This window comes from Glandiceps talaboti, chromosome 5, assembly GCF_964340395.1.
Source record: "Glandiceps talaboti chromosome 5, keGlaTala1.1, whole genome shotgun sequence".
Taxonomy (NCBI): domain Eukaryota; kingdom Metazoa; phylum Hemichordata; class Enteropneusta; family Spengelidae; genus Glandiceps; species Glandiceps talaboti.
Window position 1 is genome coordinate 25,907,025 of NC_135553.1, and position 11,426 is coordinate 25,918,450.

At 34.0% G+C, this 11,426-nt stretch overlaps 1 protein-coding gene across 1 annotated transcript; it reads right to left on the reverse strand.

Annotated features, from left to right (window-relative positions):
- Positions 1 to 1,242: 1,242 nt before the first annotated feature.
- LOC144435156 (soluble calcium-activated nucleotidase 1-like) lies at positions 1,243 to 11,129 on the reverse strand. Its single transcript, XM_078123722.1, has 3 exons — positions 10,423 to 11,129; positions 5,171 to 5,374; positions 1,243 to 4,292 (listed from the first exon to the last, which is right to left on the reverse strand). Exons 1-3 carry the CDS (start codon positions 11,006 to 11,008, stop codon positions 3,919 to 3,921), a joined length of 1,164 nt encoding a protein of 387 aa, XP_077979848.1. The 5' UTR covers positions 11,009 to 11,129; the 3' UTR covers positions 1,243 to 3,918.
- Positions 11,130 to 11,426: the final 297 nt, after the last annotated feature.

Sequence of the window (11,426 nt, forward strand, 5' to 3'; positions counted from 1 at the left end):
TAATGTTTGGGGTAATGGTTAGACCTGATAAGTTTTTGAGCGAGATCTGTTTATGTTAATTAGGGAAATTTGCATATCAATGAAATTAACTAATTAAGCAATACCTTAAGACTGCATACTTCAATTTCAATATAATTTCGTACATTCATTAAACATAACAACATACATTTGTCCTATAAATTTTGTTGATGTATAATTTGTTAATGAATAATTTGCATAATTAATTATTTTGGTAATTAGGCTATATCTTAAGAATGCATACTACAATTTCAATATAATTTAGTACATACGTTAACCACAAAAAAAACCCCGCATATGTCCTATCAAGTTTGTTTATATACCTTAGTGTTAATGAATAATTTGCATAATTAATGATTTTCGGTAATTAGGATACTAGTATATCATAAATGCATACTTGAATTTCAATATAATTTAGTACATAACAAAGCCGATATGTCCTATAAAATTTGTTGATATAGCTTACAGTTTTAATGAAAAATTTGCATAATTAATGATTTTAGGTAACTAGGCTGTATCTTAATAATGCAAGCTTCAAATTTCGTATAATATGGTACATATATCAACCATAATAATATGCACCTGTCCTATGAAGTTTGTTGCTACAACCTTTACCTATAATGAGTATTTTGAATAATGAATGATATTCAGTAATTAAGCAGTATCATGAACTCTTCAAATTTCATATAATTTGGCACATACATTAACCTAAGAAAGCACGCTTGTCCCAAAAAAAAGGCCTATTACCGGTACCATAGTTTTTTTAGTTTAATGAGTTATTTGCATAATTAGTGCTTCCCTTTAAATCTGGTTGGTAATAAAATAGCACTGCATAACTTTCTGTAATCATGTAAAGAACCATAATAGTGCACTTACATGTGTACTACCAATGACATTAAAGATAGCAGAGATTAACCTCTTACTGTGAAAGTGTTTCATTGTGTGGTCACTCTAAAGTTGGATACGCAATGCTTGAATATACATTCAATCTACCATGTGTTTCACTTTCTTGTAACAGTGAGAGTGTGCATGCTGCAACTGTAACCAAACTACAGTGCTGACACTCAGGGAAGCAATGGTGGTGTGCTTTATCTTCATTGTATTTGTGGTCCATTCAATATTATCACTGAACTTGATACGCAACTAATCCACACTGCATGATCATCCTCTAAAGGCTGTAAATGATACATAAACAAGTCTTTATTGAAGACATACTACCCAACATTTCAACTTAGTTATTCATATTCTGAATTTTTTACACAAATATGGCTGCCAATAGGTCATTGCAAAGGTCATACGATGAAGTAATGTGCACATGTTCACTACACATAGTCTATAACGATACATCCAGAACATTTCTTCTTGCCCATTTGAAATGATCTGCACACTACACAATTTGAATGTAAAAATAAAATTTGACTGCAATTGATGCGACCACACTGATAAGTCTTGAATAAGTAACTAATCTTTGTGATGACGTTAACGAGAATGTCAGGTTGACTGGCATGAGGGTGGGTACACTTGTATAGTAATTACCAATTTTGATCTCTTACCAAATTGCACTCTCATTAGTTTTGGATCTTGTTAAAACACAACTACAGGTATTTATATTTATCTATCCGTGCATATCAACAAGGTTTTTGTCTTTTATTCAAGATTTATGGTAACTATTACACAACTCCTTAAGCATACCAGTGTGATGCAGTCTGATTACAATCTGATGTAGTGGTTGGCTCAGTCTATTACTTTCATTTTTGTTTGTATCATTGTTTGTATTACATGTTTGTTTTTTGTTGTCACCTATATGTCTGACTGACTCTCATTACAGATAATCCTCAAATTAGACTATACAATTTCTCCATTATAATAACCAATCATGGCAATGAGAACGTGTCTTACTCCTCCAGTGTAACTGTGTAAGGCGGGCTTTGATGATTGGTTACACATACCTGCGAGATTTGAATGTTACAAGTATGCGAATTGGTCAGATGTAGGGATGTGAACAAGACTGAAAATGTGAACATGTATTACAAGGGACAAGTCAAGTAAAGTATGAGGGTAACAGCAGAGGAAAAGGCCGACCACTACATTGGATTATTATCGTACTGCAGTGTAACTGAAGGTGACAAAAGTCAGCTGGGTGAGCTAGTAATATCTTTCAATTCCACTCAAAATTGTATTACAGATACTTGGAATAGGTATCCTTGTTCTATTCTAAGCTCTTAGAAGTTGAGTTTTATTACAATAGATCATGTGATGTAATGTTTATATTTCACAGTCTTGTAAAAATACCCCATAAGACAGCCTTATATATATCCCCAATTTTGCATTGACCATGTATTACCCATGACATTGCAAGTATCGTCGTCTACCACACTACACTTTGTAGATTAAATGATGCTGTCATCTCTGTCCTGACATCCCTATCGACACTAAGTATACCAAAGAATAGAAATTACAAAATACACAGACTTGGTTGTCTTCAACCAAATATATCCAATCCTACCGTGATAAAATTTACATCTTGTATTCCTGTACAATTTTACAAGTTAATAGTTACTTACATGTGTTATTGTTTATTTGTCAATTGCTGATAGTAAATAATGATAAACTTGGATTCAAGAATAATGTCATGTATTCATATTTGAATTCATTAAAATGTATCCTTAATTCAGCCTGAGTTAGTAAAGTCACATTTAAAAGTTATTCCATCATGCATGCTGTCCCAGATATGAATTTGAAAACTGTTTTGGTATATTTTTAATGACATTAGTGTAGAATGCACCTTGGAAATAAATTCTATAAACTTTTCCTGTTATTTCATTCAAGAAAACTTAAACCTATTCTCTGATAAAACGGTACAAAGCTGTGAAATGGAGGTTAACATATCAAAATTTAGTCAGTTTAGAATCCAATGTGGCAACCACATATGTTATCTCTGTGGAAAAATAAGAGATTGATGACATCCTTGATAAGAAGATGGCTAACCCCAGATTTCTCTTATAATTTTAAAAAGACCAGGACGACTTTTATATGGTTAAGTTTGGAGAGGAAGAACTTAGATTTTTAGGGAATTTCATCTCTGAGGCACATTCTACCTTACGTTAACCCTCAAAAATGTAATGAAATCAGTTGTCTTAGGTACCGAGTTAAAAAAGTTAAGTAGTTAGTAAATCCCATGCAATTAAAGTCTTTGAGAGCCTGCCTTCCCAAATATTTAAGTGTCCCGGGCCATTACCTGGATATTCATTCAAAGAATTCTTATACAAGAAGAAACTGCCATGTTTCTGATTTTCTACAAGTAATTTTTTGTGATGCACCAACCCTCCATTCAATAATTGTATCATGTTTTGTATATCAACATACAACAGCGTATTTGTTAGTTCCCCAAGTATTTTACTAAAGCTTGGTAGAAGGTATGGAAATCTGCAAGTTCTCACAAGTTTTGAAACTGAATGAATCTTTGCAGTTTTCTTTATCAGACCATAATTATTGATTTGATCAATTCTATCTGAGATAAATGAAACATACTGGGTATTCGAAAACATAAAAACCTGCAAGCTTGGTGATAAAGAAATGCATCGCATCATGAATATCAGAAACATTGAAAATTCAAAATTAGTGCTGACCTTCCCTTTGTTCTTACAATGGTTAAAACAAATATAAACGCTGTTAGGACCAAATAGTGTAGAGACATGGTAAAGTAGAATATTCATGGTCCAAAAGGTTATTAAAAGCAGATCTTTAGGCCATAAACCCTTCTCTGGTCTTCAAACTCTAATATTAGTATGAGAAGGTACACATTCCACTTTATCATATCCATTCCCCTGTTCTCCCTTCATCATCACCAAAAATTACCCCTAAAATCTGTAAAGTATAAAACATTATTTAAAAACATTGTCAAATGAATTCTATCCCTTCATATTTCATACCGTCAGCTATTTTTGTTTCTGGTAAAAGAATTTGTCCATGTATATTAAAGACATAGATGTAACTAGCTATTTTGCCAGCATCTTCTTCAGTTTTAAGAGCAGCAATTACTGTATCGTCTGTTCCTGGTACAAATTTAAAAGATGAAAACCCATGTGTGGGATTTAAGGCACCAATGCGGTGAGTAGAACAACTTGCAAAATTCTCATCACACATTATGATGAGATTTGTAGCACGATGCTCGTCAGCCTTTTCATCGTATTTTTCGGTGCTGGCACGCCGTGGTAGGAAAAACCATTGTTTATGAACATCACTCCATGTACCAGCCTCATGGATCATATACCCTGTGTGGGAATCAGAAATAAAATGTAAACATCAAGAGTGCTACATGTAACTTTGACTCATACAGTAATGTGGTCTTCAATATCGTGACTTTGTCAGTATTCTCCCCAGAAAAGAATAAGAGCGCCATGAGAACTTTCACAATACAACATACACTGAATATAACATACAATCTAATACTCAGCAGGCACAAAGCACATACATACAGAACGTGCGCTATTCACTCACTGAGGATTTGAACACATAAAATATAATATAATGTCTGTACTATCTCCTCCGAAACGCCCCCTAGTGGTTAACCAGGCATCCGGGTTAAAGACGTTCCCTGTTTTGATTCAGGTTTGGTTCATGATTAACATAAAATTTACATAATCATGGTGGACAGCCTAACAGCTGTTGACACACAATCATGCATGTGACTTTTTACTGTCTAGGGATAGACCTGAAGTAAACTGAATATTCTTTACTGAGGCTATAAACAGTGTATACATGAGTTATGTCAATGAACGACGTAATGCATGTTTTACAAATGACCTTAGGCCTGCCTGTCGATATGTCGGTCATCCATGGTTTGCATTACGTACGTGTAGTAGACACTCGTGAATAATTCATAGAAATGAAAGACTGGTGGGTTAGAACAGTGTTTAATTCTATTAATGTTTAATTCTATTAATTTCAGCGGCAACAATACTATTAAAGATAAATTACAAAAAAGTCTAGACAACTGTTGACAGTCTACCTATGCATGTACAACTAAAACAGGTACTACTGGTACTGTTTGATTTTACAATGGTTGACAACTTCCCTTGTAATTAATCTGTGGTCACAAGAAAGGATTAACTTTCTAATAAAGCAGAGTGTACATATAGTTGTGCCTTACCTGGCCACTCATACCCTGAAGCCTTCCTCATCATATTATAGTTCGGCACCCAGTTTAAATGATGAACAGCTCCATCTATAGTTATAGCTTTCACCCACTGTGGATTCAAGTTGACTAATTCACCTGTAACTGTGGTCCATTCTTTGCCTAGTCCACCAACTACCAATACCTGGTCCTTAACAAGCATCCATTCCCCTTTAAAACCTGGTGAGGCAAACAAGAAATAATATACTATTACTGTAAAGCCATGTACCTGTACTGAAGTAGCCATGATGATATCAATAAGATAAACGTTTCACCAATAAGGTACATGTAGTCATTTGACTATAATGCAATTTACAAGGAAGCTATGTTTCACGATCAGGTACAATGTAAAACCATGTACATGTACCAACTGAACAAGTACTTCATAACAGACACATTCACCCTCAAATACTTTACTTCAATTTGATTGAATGGAGACATGAATTAAAAGAAATTGGTGGTAAGGCCAAATAACAAAAGTTGTGTGCTTCCGGTTACCCAACCCCCATCTAGTATTTCGCGCTGACCCTAAATTTTTTTTATTCGAGAAAAATAATAAGAAAATCGCAAAAACTGTAAAGTTTCGCAAGAAATAGTGGATGTAGAAACAGACATCAACTGAAAAAAACAATATAAATATGTTCTTCCAATCTGTAATGGCTGTACATCTGATAGGAAGAAACCAATAACACTATATAGAAAACAACAGAAAACATAACTACCTGAATTAGACATTCATATATGAAAAAAAAATTTAAAAATAAAATAAAAAATCTACCTACCCCCACCTATTTTAAAATTGAATGTAATTGGAACCACACATTTTTTTTACGCCTAACAAATAAATACTAGTATACCATGCACGAGTCAAGTTCAACATAAAATATGGAATTTATACGCTGGTCATTCTATGTCATGACAACGTATGTCTACATTTGTAGTCACTGGTTTTGCTGTTTGAAATATGAGTCAAAATGTACAAATGACTATTCCTTTCTCTTCAATTTCATTTTTACTGAAATAAAACCTGCCTTAGAAAGCTTATAAAAAGCCCTAACCTAAAGCATGACAAATCCGTACTGAACAATAGTATGGTTCACAATGGTATGGTTCGGCACAGCTTAGATCTTATTTTCTGAATAAGCTATGTGCACATATGGTCTCAGATTATTGTACTTTATGATATTTATTTAGGATTGAGCTAAGTGTTAAACAATATATTGGTGACATGCGGCACACACAGTGACACATATGGACTTTTTTATGCTAAATAACATAATATAGGCCAGTACATGATGTAGCATCCAATTTTTACTCAGTCTCTGCAGTGGTTTTGTTAATGTTGGTAAACCTCAGTAAAGGGAAAGGACAATATGGTAAAACTGACAAAGTTTCCAATATACTGTATCATAATATTTATGGGGAAACTCACGTAAAATGACTGGGGAACTTAGGTAGAATATACCAGCTTACCATTCTTAACATAAAAAAAAACATTAAAAAAACGCCCTGCTCTGTACCCTCTTTGCACAGATTTCACCCTTCATCTTCCCTTTTTTTGTTTCTTTCCAATGGAAAAAAAAATAGAGAATAGCTACATAAATATCACCACTGAACTGTCTGTGATTCATGTTAAAATCAGATGATGAAAGTGGCCATACAGTTTGAACATAAAATAGGTGTTTATTTTGAATTCTTCATTAGTATTAAACACTGTTTTTTCTACTTACAAAAAACATCAAAAAACATAGATAAAGTCTTAGTCTGTGTTTGTAACTCACTAAATTACCAATGATGAAGTCTTAGTCTGTATTTGTAACTCAGTGAATTACCAAATATGAAGTCTTAGTCTGTGTTTGTAACTCAGTGAATTACCAATGATGAAGTCTTAGTCTGTATTTGTAACTCAGTGAATTACCAATGATGAAGTCTTAGTCTGTGTTTGTAACTCACTAAATTACCAATGATGAAGTCTTAGTCTGTATTTGTAACTCAGTGAATTACCAATGATGAAGTCTTAGTCTGTGTTTGTAACTCACTAAATTACCAATGATGAAGTCTTAGTCTGTATTTGTAACTCAGTGAATTACCAAATATGAAGTCTTAGTCTGTATTTGTAACTCAGTGAATTACCAAATATGAAGTCTTAGTCTGTGTTTGTAACTCAGTGAATTACCAAAAAGTGTGTTAATGGTTTGTTATTTTATAAATGGAAAGTGATTTTTCAATAAATTTTTACACATTTTTATAATTTTTTTGCAAATAAGAAATTCTAAACATGGACTTCATCTACATGTTGTATTTTGTTTCACATTACTAGACAAGCATACTAAAGTTGTTTTATGAATTAAAAAGCGAAACTAAACTTGTTTGTTGGGAAAAATGAGTTACAAATGTATGTGTAAATGGCAAGAAATTTCAGATGTAGCATCACATATGATATGATGTGATCACAAAAGTGCCCATTGCTAACATTGATGGTTGTATCACAAGTACATGTACATTTATAAAACAGGTAACAATGGAAAATACAAATTCATGAATTATTTCAAATTAAATGTTGGATCAAATCAAATTGAATTGGTTCTCTTGTCCCTGCATGCCCTAAAAACTGGTTTGAACAGATATAGTTGAATTGGTTCAAAACCCCGTCAGAAGGGTGGTGTAAAACTGATTCAAAGTAAATTAGTTCAAAATATCATTGCAAAAGCAAAACTGGTTTAATTTATATCCACTGGCCAGTGTTATCATGGGGACAACAATTGGTTGTGAACCAATTTAACTGAATTAATTTAGTTTAAATCGATTTAGGTGAGAACAAGGCTTATATGGAATAGAAATACTAGACTGGAACAAACTTGAAGATAGCATAGTACAGGCTGTATCCGATGGTGCTTTGAAAGCTACCAGTTATCTGGTCATTTGATGTATTTACTTTCATTAGAAGTCAACCTCCACTGACCCTGATGTATCCACCAATAGAAATCTCCCTACTTCATTAGCTACAATTTAGTGATTGTAGTGTAGACAACATACATGTACATGTATACATTTGTAGTTAGTCCATATAATTTGTATGCTGGTAGACCGGATATTTACCACCATCAATATTGATACAATTAACAATATGAATACTAGTAGCTCTTGAGTACATTGTGGTATAAAATGTAATATGTAAGTGTAAATTGCACCACAGCTGTTCTCTCTGAACAAAGTAACATGGGTACATCCCAAGACCTCTTGTCATTTCTCAGCATCCCCATGGAAATATGCAAATTGTACTTCACTTCATTTTCTGTCAAAATACTATCAACTAGTGATGTTCCTTCCTGGTGGCTAAACAAAGTCAAGGATGAAAGTATACCTCTGGTGTGCAGCTTAATTCCTCAACAGTGTCTTCAGTACTATGTGACCTATGGTATGTTTTTAAAGTTAGCAGAATTGATGTCCAAGGGTCTACCATCTAGACTACTACAGAAGTGACAAGGTGGTGCAATTCTTCAGCTCCTCCCATTACAAAATTCTAGCAAGAACACTGTATTTGAATTGTGTGATGGACATGTACATATGTACATGTACTAGTATGTAGATTACATTTGTATGTAAATAAATAAATAAATAAATAAATAAATAAATAAATAAATATGAGATTTGCCTTAATAGAAACTAGAAAAAAAATCTTTTGTTGAAGACATACATTACAATGTAGTAGTCGGAGTTCATCTGTTGGGACTAAACATGCATATCTTAGTACAATAACAAGGAAATATAAGTTGAAGGCACATTGTTCTCAATTTTAACAAAAGGGATATTTATAAATGTTTTTTGTCATTATTACAAAATCTGCTTAAGTTCAGTCACAGCCCCCCCCCCCCCCCCCCCCCATCATAATCAAAATACATCTTACAGAGAACATTGATTGTGAAACAATGGAAATATCCTGTATTGTTACACCTTAGTGGGAGTTTTGTCCAGCGGTATTTTCCAATCTGGCCGAATGGATTAGAAAAACATTAGTGAAGTTATGTTCACAACAAAAGAGTTCTATATGAACTTTGTGAGATTTAATTTTTTTTATCATATATCTGGACCAGTGGATTTTTTGGGAGTGATATATATGTAATTGTTAGAGTACTTAAAATTAGCAATGTATTATATATGCTGGTTCTTTGTAAATGTAATGTGTATTTATTTTGTGACTGTATTTCTAATTATATGTCATTTTAGCTATCTCATCAACTCTGTTATTAATGCATCTAATTGCTATTTGACTAAATAAAGAAATAAAATAAAGAAATACAGAAATACAGAAATAAATAATTTGCTATTACACTTTTTGTGATTTAGAGTGCTTTATCCGACTATAGACTTTTAACCTTTACACTTTGGACTGTTACAATCCATTCAGTGTTACTTACATAAATTTATGTGGAACATCTGTGGATATACTTTATAAAAATGAAGAAGACAAACAACCTGAAAGGTCAAAGGGTGTGCTGTACAGATCAGCCCATTGTGAAGTAGTCTTTTATCGATATATCTGCAAATCCCTTCACATATTAATATTGACAAATTTTATTGATTTCTGGTAAAGGAGACCCTATTGTTTGTATGTTACTCATTACTTTTCTATGGCAACTATGGGTTGGTCAGTCGATTCAATTGTCATGTTTGCAGCCCCCTACTTGAATAACTTCCATCATGAAAAAAATGTTCTGTTCGTGAACAAGTGTCGTCATGGTGATGATGACATTGGCAGTCCAAGCACTAGGTTATTCTTGCCAGAGAGGGTGCTGTTCCGTAAAATATTAAGGGCAGACAAAAATAAAAATATTTTTATTTTGATGTTGGAGATGAATAGTTGGGTCAGTTGGGTAATGAGAAACAGAAAAAAAAATAGGGTCACCCTAACATCAACATTTGGGAATATACACATGATAACAGCATTACAAAAAATTGTGGGAGAGCCATTAGATATATACTGTATACATTCAATTTGAATTCTTGGCTTACTATTGGGCAAGAACAGATACATGTACAAAATTTAGCAAATTCACTGGGTTTACAAAATTATTTCAAACTTCTACTATTATTTTCAGATTTTCTGTGCTTTTTCCTTTTCTTTTTGATTTGAGGGACATATTAAAGTCACCTGTGACGCAGCACTGAAATGGAAAACTACCAAAAAAAATGAAATATATATTGAGGGAATTGATAACATTTGATACCTTTTGCTGCTGTACCGTCTCCATCAGGAAGAATGGCCCATGCAATGGCTGTGGCACTATCCCCATCAATTTGGTACACTACACCTGTCCGATCATCAATGCTATATAATTTACCATTGAAGACCTGTAACTCCGATAATTCCATTGAACGACCTCCCTGGGCTAGATTGGACTTCAGTTTGACCACTTCATCGTCCCAGTCGACGTGGACTTTGTCTCTGTGTTTGTTAATAACAAGATAACCCCGTTTGAAATAACTTTCCCAAGTGTCACCCTTGCCTTTCACCTTTGACGATTCGTCCAAATCAGAAATGACACCGATCCGATATTTCATACCCGTAGCTGTGTACTGAGGTGGACTGAGTGGGTAAGTCGTATTATATTTCATATTTTTACGAAGCTTGACGTTTGATATAGCAGCTGATGCCCCCAATGAATCTCCATAGGCTTTCCCTTTACCGTCTGACATGAGTAGAAATGCGATGAACAGTACACCGGCGATCGCTGCCACGAGTACCAACCGTGGTCTCAATCGAACGGCTTTACCTGGACCGGGATACCGCATATTACCAGAGTTATTCAACATAATTACAAACTTCACAAGGTTCAAAACATTGTAGATGTTGTTTTCACGCCAGAATTAACATTAACCGGGGAATAACACAGGCGTTCTCTTCCACAATGAACTGGACGATCTCCGGGACGAATACTATTTGAAGAAGTGGGGCAAATAGACGCAATGTTATATTTGGATTGAGATTCTTTCAATATATTCAAGATACACGAGACACGTAGGGCGTGCGCGTTGGTAGGGGTTGGTAGGCTCATGTTGCTATTCCAGCCTAGCCTGCCATACCGATCATTTTGACCCATCTTTCGCTTCGCAATGTAAACATATTGCGTTAATGCTTTGCCCATTTTGAGGTACGTTGTAAATTCGAATTCAAATAACACATAAATATGAATGTGAAAATGGTTTTAATGACACTAGTCATAGCTATAGC

Coding starts and splice junctions, on each gene's coding strand:
- LOC144435156 (XM_078123722.1), bottom strand. CDS start 11,008: ATGTTGAATAACTCTGGTAATATGCGGTATCCCGGTCCAGGTAAAGCC. Junction 5,375..10,422: donor AGACGGTACAGCAGCAAAAG/GTATCAAATGTT, acceptor TTGCCTCACCAG/GTTTTAAAGGGGAATGGATG. Junction 4,293..5,170: donor TTCAGGGTATGAGTGGCCAG/GTAAGGCACAAC, acceptor ATTCCCACACAG/GGTATATGATCCATGAGGCT.